Source organism: Rhyacophila brunnea, unplaced genomic scaffold (genome assembly GCF_057557595.1).
Source record: "Rhyacophila brunnea isolate RB1 unplaced genomic scaffold, BYU_Rbru_1.0 scaffold_3, whole genome shotgun sequence".
Taxonomy (NCBI): domain Eukaryota; kingdom Metazoa; phylum Arthropoda; class Insecta; order Trichoptera; family Rhyacophilidae; genus Rhyacophila; species Rhyacophila brunnea.
This window is the reverse complement of record NW_028232965.1, coordinates 54,216,393-54,223,619: the sequence shown is the minus strand read 5'-3', so window position 1 is coordinate 54,223,619 and position 7,227 is coordinate 54,216,393. Positions and strand designations below refer to the sequence as shown.

The window sequence follows — 7,227 nt, the reverse complement described above, 5'->3', positions numbered from 1 at the left end:
CACCACTGCAGGATGAGTGAGAATCGTGTAAAAGGTATGCTATAATAATTATGAAATGTTTTTAAGGTTCATTTAGAATATCCGCAGTTAAATAATTACAAACACTATAGATAATCTATTGTATCATAGCAACGTATTTTTTACACGTCATTATCTCTCACGATTCTAATATTTTTTTGCATTTTACATTTATGATTTTTCTTCTGCTTTCTGAGCCATTTTAGTTAGCTGACAACGCGGTTATTTTTTGCCACCAATTAAATTTATGACGTCAAACGTTTGTTTGGTGTAGATTCACATCAGGAACACAAAAAATTGGATGTATGTCATCTTCTGGATGTGGCTATAAGAAGACGCAATCGTCGAGTGTGGAGAAATATTACATAAACCGAAGCACATGTTAAAGAATATGTTATATTCAATATTAATTATGCCTTTATCATAATTTGTATTAAAGATTATCGAATAGACATCGGTAATATTTGAATGTATTCTATGCCCGCAACATACTTAAAAAAATAATATGTTTATTTAATCTACTATAAAATTATTATATTTAAAAGTTATAAGTATATCGTGATTAGCCACCTGTTGAAATTATAGTATAATTTAAATACAACCGGCATTAATAATTAATTATTAAATACATAATATTATGGAATAACTATCATAAAATAAAATGTAATTATTATGGGACGTCTGTGTTTTTTTGTACTTATAATAATTATTTATTAATTCATTTCCTTAATCGTCACTAATATTTGCCTAATGCAAAAAATTTTCTATACTAATAATTGTGGTTTGGAATAAGCTATTAATTTACAACAGCGACGAGTGGGTTTTTCCAGAATTTTTATAGTAGAATGACTCATTTTAGTATTTGGTTTTTGTGTGCACCAGCAAATCAATTTAAAAATTAATTCAGGTGATAAAACGCAATGCCATCTATTGCCACTGTGATATAACAATCACTAAATATATTCGGTCCAAATTTGAAACTAAATTATCACTTAACTCTACGAAATGGCGGGTTTTTCCGATCCATGGAAGCATTGGAAACCTCCATACGTAGTTATTAATCGGAATATCCGATAGCAATGCGCACGCGCATTTTGAATTAACCAATCAAATCGCTGGAATTATCTTATAGTGATCAGAAGTTTCAACTTGTTTATGTGCGATGAATCAGCACACTAGTGGAGAAACTTATTGTCTGTCATCGCGAAATTTATAATATTATTTGCACTTTCTCATAATATAAACTCAATTGTTTGCAACGAAGCGTTAGTAAAGGATTTTGAATCGATCCAATAAGACGTGCAGTGCAGTTCTGTATTGATTTTAATCAAGTTTGGATATTACAATATTAAAGGTATGTTTTGAATATCGTATTATTATAGTTTTTTTTTTTTAAATAAATTACGCACATAAAGTAAAACTGTATACACAACGAATCAATTTAATACTAAATCATGCGTTTTCAATATAGTTCTCACACAACTAGTTTTAAATATTATTAGAATACTTAATATATTATAATCATGAAATTATATTAATTATAGAAAGTTTTATGTTTTGTTATCAAATGAATTGTATATTTTATAAAAATTATAATATCATACAAAGTATACTTTTAAACATGTAGTCTTTCAAATATAAAATTTAAGCGAAGCAAAAAAGATTATAAAAATATGGGTATTATTTTAAAAAACAATAAATATTTAAAAATCCCCTTAAAATCCAAGGTTGTTTTCATAATTTATTAAAATCAGAATGAGATATGGTTATATAATCGTACTATGATTTATAAACTATTAATTTTTCATATATTATTAATAAAAAAATATTATTAATGCCTTATAAAAGTATTATATTCTTCCGAATAAAGCACCACAGGGCATTAGTTGCGAAGTCAGTCATGTGATCATTTAAAAAACTATTGTATCCTATTAATAATGTTATTCTTTCATTTTATCGGCCTATCCCGGGCTGGATAATGAGGTCTTTAGTATTGATCAAATCGAGGTGGTCATATTTGAGACATCTTCAAATTATTAGTATTCAGATCTTCTAATCAAGTTTTTTTATCTTTAGGTTGGAATGTAGGGATTTTTTTTGGCTTATAATTTCTATACGCGATATCATTTTTCAAATTACTTTATTTATTTAAAAAATATATATATCTTCGTTAAACGTAAGTAAATAAAAAAATATAGTATTTTGGCATATTATACATGCTATCATAATAATATATAGTAGAACTAATGTAATTATAGTAATACTGCACAAATCACTAATAAGTGAATTGTGTTTACGTAAAAAAATCGGCGTACCAGTCTCTGAGGTGGACGAAATCGGTCAAGTTTAATATTTAATACAAGTGGAATTAGTACTAAAAAATTGTAGGTTATTAATATTTAAAAGAATATTAGTAAAATTTGGTTAAAATCTGAAAATTTTGAATTTGGAAGTCGGTAACATCAATCGAATTGCATTGTATCACTTGGAACTTCGATACGACAATTTTGTCAAAATGTTTTTTTATACTTTATGTTTGTATGTAAATGTTAGTGAATCCGACAATACTCGATATACCACCAAAATAAAAATATTTAAACTTCTAATGGCATAAGATCACAGTACCTCTAATGCGTAAGGACATACAAACACTGATTATAAATAACTCATAACTTATTATTTTAGATAAGTCAAGTTATTCATAGATTAAAAAAGTGTATGTTAATTTTTGTGGTTATAATGCAGTTTCTTTATCTCTCAATTTTGTGATATCAGTATGTTTAACAGCTCATCGATAAAAAACTATTACTTATATAGATATCTCGGGACAAATTGAATGTTTATTGAAATAATTGACTTTGCAACTAGTTCCCTCACAATATCAAATTTGAACTCATTATTATATTATTTTAATAAGTTTACAACGCATAAAAAAACTGACATATCAAATGCCTCATTAAAAATATCACTGTCATTCTAGGAAGACACTTTTTATATTTTGATAATCTTTTTTATAAAGGCCACCAAAATACAAGTACGCAATTAAATTATTGTTTTGTACGAGATAGGCCCATACTGAGAAAATATTTAAATCGCATGACCTTTTTATTGACATATCAATTCATATCGTAACAATGTTATGACCTATGCCATATTATACGGTCTACCTCCATTAAATTATTTACGAAACGAAGTAGATAAATATTTTTTTTTGTTATTAAAATGGTATTTTTTAGAGACACATCAAATTCAATAGGTAATGTTTCTTTGAAATTAAAATACTTAAACTTAATATTTACATGTAAACATTATTTTAATATACGAATACTTACTATTAATTATTTCAAAATGTAATTAATTGATAATTAGATTTAAATAATATTTTTTTAAATTATTATTCATATCCTTGCAAAATTCAAATGAATGTAAACATAATATAATATTATAATTATGTATATATTACATTGGCGCGTCGAAAAATAATGCTACTATGGTTTGCAAATTTCTGTGATCGCTCGCCTAAATAAAGAAAGAAAAACTAATAAAAAAACATTTTCAATGTTTACTATTTTATTTTACTTTTCCTACAAGCCTTTTATTTCTCGACATTTATTTCTCGGATAGTTACTTCACTTTACCATTTTCGCCGCAGGATACGTCCAATTAAACTGGACACGTGGCGAAGATGGTCCATCTTAATTGTTTATTTATACATATTCAATATAATAATTTTTTGCTGTATAAACAATAAATTGTTTGACGTTTGTAATAGTACTCAGTTCTCAGTGTGGCCTAGAAAATAAAATCTCAGACAATAGACAATGTACGATAGCTTGCAGTTAATTAGTATATTAATTAGGTATCTACTAACATTATTTTCAATTTTTTTTTATTATATTTACACTCAGTCTCCATTGAAGATTTTTTTACAATGTCTCTGATTATTAGGCGAAATATCTTTAGCTATCTTTATCGTCCGAGATCGACGAGTGGTAAAGTGAACGGTTATGAAGTCGTGGATCTCGGCTTCGAATCCCTGGTATAGCACATTTTCGTGCTGTTTTTCAATGTGGTTTTAGAGAACGAACAGAGAATTAGTAAGTGGCTTGAGCTATTAGCTTATATCCTTCAAAATTGTGACCATATTGAAATTAGATTTGAGATATGAATAAAAAGGATTTAAAATTAAACACATTTACATTTTTCATAAAAATCGATATAATATAATAATATAAAAAAATTAAATTAAAATAATATGTATTGTACATTAGAAAGACTTAATACAATACATTTTAATAACAAACATGACTAATAACATAAAATGTAATACTAAGATGCGGTCCTTTAACAAATTAACATTTTGTAACTTTTTTTAAAAATTTAATAAAAGTTTATTTTTGATTTTTAATATGTTTATGACATTTTATTGTTTTTTAATACGTTTTCATTGATTAATACACTATAAAATGTAGATTTTTAAACAAAATGTCTCAAATTGCAAGCTGGTAGGCGTAGTAGGTACGCTGATGGTCTAAGAACGATATTGGATTGTTTAGCTAATTAAAAATATATTTTTCAAACATTTAGAAATATTCCTGTGTAAAATAAGACTAGATTCCTCGGATACCGAGTATGGATGGTATATTATAATTATTAACATTCCGTGCTATAGCGTAAATAATACTTAAATATATTTTTAGATAACCTTTAGCCTTCTCAATCAAGGTTTTGTTTATGTTGATTGGTACGTAGCTATCCAATTTGTGTGGTAAATACTAAAAGAATAAAAGCACTCAATATTCTGGTCTTTTATATTATTTTTAATTAAATCACTGAAAAGCTGTTTTAAATAATAGAGACAGATTACAAAATGCAGGTAAAAAACTGCATTTATTTTGCAAATAGAATAAATTAAATAGTTATTAATGTAGTATAAGTTATCTGATCGATTAAATTAAAACAATTTATTATTATTACCATCCAGATTTATATTAGTATAACCAACTAATTATGCATTCAAAAATAAATAACTGTTAAACAATAATATATTATTATATCATTAAATGTTTTAGGTACCTATACGAGTATTAAGTCATAAATTAATATACTAAAATGCAACATATATTTATTTTAATGTTAAAATATTATAAATTTATTAGCAATTTATCTCGTGAATTTGTGAGTTCTAATAATATTGTATAATAATAAGAAAAAAAATATATAAGATATAGGTACCTCTTATCTAAAAGTTTTTAAGTTCGCAATAATAATTAAGTAGAATTAATAAATTATAATACTCCATATAGAATTGACATATTATTATAAGTGATATAAAAAACACTTTGAAAATATAAACGCATTTGATTTTGCAAAAGCGTAAAAGCCTACAATAGTGGAAGGCTCTTAATGTTTTTTCAGTAAAATATTTACCCTTAAGTTAGGAACACGTTTGTCAACTTTTATTAGTTTAATTTAGTAATATTTAAATAAAGGTGTTCATCTAAAACTGATGAGTATTTTTCTTTTTATCCATAGGTAAAATGAAGTCCTTTTTTGTCATTGCCGTACTGACATTCGTCGCGTTGGCTGAAGCCCAGCGGCCTTACTACGCAGGAAGAAGACCGATCGGCTACCCAGAACTTGCCGACAGGTTCAAGACTGACGACGATGATGCAGAAACCACCACTGTCAATCTGGCTAACCGCGTTGGAAGCGATGGAGAAGTCATTACCACAACGACGGTGCGACTTCCAGTCGACGCCCTCGGAGACCGCGAACTTGTGGACCGCATCAGTAAATGGCCAGTCGATAAGCAGCCGTACTGGTACATCAACTGGAAACAGATTGAAGCACACAGACAGAGGCCACAGGTAGCACAAGATAATGTCCAATCAAGATCGTCTTTCGCCAGGCCTTCAAACAACAACTGGTAAAATATATTGTAGAAATGGATGAATAGTTATTACTCTTACGAAAAGGAGCCTCCATGTTGAAAACGTCTTCAAAATGAGTAGAATTAAGGTGTATACTATATATAAAAATTTGATGTGCTGTCCAAATTATTGACAAATAATTATCGATTTAATTAATATCTTGTCATATCTACTCAATTCATTCAAAGGATGACCACTTTTTTGTATAATTTCACAAAAAAGTATTAAGTTCATTGTTTAAAAAGTTTGTAGTGAGGACCGTCCTCATTAGCGAGTAATATTATATATATATATATATCTGACACAGTTAGATTAATTTGTGTGTATACCAGATACTTTGCTTCTGATGCCTTTATAGTGATAGCTACGTAACTAACCAATAATGTATTGTTTATAATTTTCTGTTTGTATCAATTAATAGCGACGACGGTGAATTACATATTTTAAAATATAATACTCCCTGATCAAGAGTAAAATAACAGGTTTCCTATTATATAATATTATACTCAGTGACCATAAACATTTATCACTATATAACCACAATATTATATTAACAATTTGCTTTTTTTGTTACAGAGCATTTATAGTCACTCCTTAATAACATATCATTATAATATTAGTATCGAAGACAAACTGTAAACATCATAAAAAGCCAGTTTATAATAATATTATTCATTATTCCGTATTTATAAATCTATCGCATATGTATTTTAAGCATTGATTAACGAACGTCCTTAAAATCTTTAAAACCGGTTCTCACGAAGCCAGGTAAACAGATTATAAAAAAATAATGCCATTTTATTATTAGATACTTTCATCAAAATAAGTATATAAAACAATAACAAATCATTTATATATTTTCGATCTAAATATCAATTACTTAATATATGTTATATAACAAAAAAACTAACAATGTAAATAATATTAATATCAAGACATACCTACCTGCTTTTATATTTATTCAGGTGTATAAAATATATATATATATTTTTAAAATTTGCTACAAAACAATAATCATTAAATTTATAACATCAAATATATTGTTCTCCACTTTTTGAAAATTATATTTAGTTAGTACCTAATGTTATTTTCTATTAAAATAACAAAATCAAAAAAAAAATGTATGACTAATGTAAAAATACACTGATCAATTATAATACTGTTAGCATGTTACAATTTTTAAAAGGATCATAGTATTAAACACATAATAATTGTTTTCTCATAGTCAGCTAGGTTCTTTGTTATTTATTGAGTGCTAGAAATATCATGTTTAAAA

At 26.7% G+C, this 7,227-nt stretch overlaps 1 protein-coding gene across 1 annotated transcript; it reads left to right on the top strand.

The window, feature by feature from the left end:
• Nucleotides 1-1,286: 1,286 nt before the first annotated feature.
• On the top strand, nucleotides 1,287-6,851 carry LOC147068563 (uncharacterized). Its single transcript, XM_085952510.1, has 2 exons — nucleotides 1,287-1,372; nucleotides 5,554-6,851. Exon 2 carries the CDS (start codon nucleotides 5,559-5,561, stop codon nucleotides 5,949-5,951), a length of 393 nt encoding a protein of 130 aa, XP_085808636.1. The 5' UTR covers nucleotides 1,287-1,372; nucleotides 5,554-5,558; the 3' UTR covers nucleotides 5,952-6,851.
• The last annotated feature ends 376 nt before the right edge of the window (nucleotides 6,852-7,227 follow it).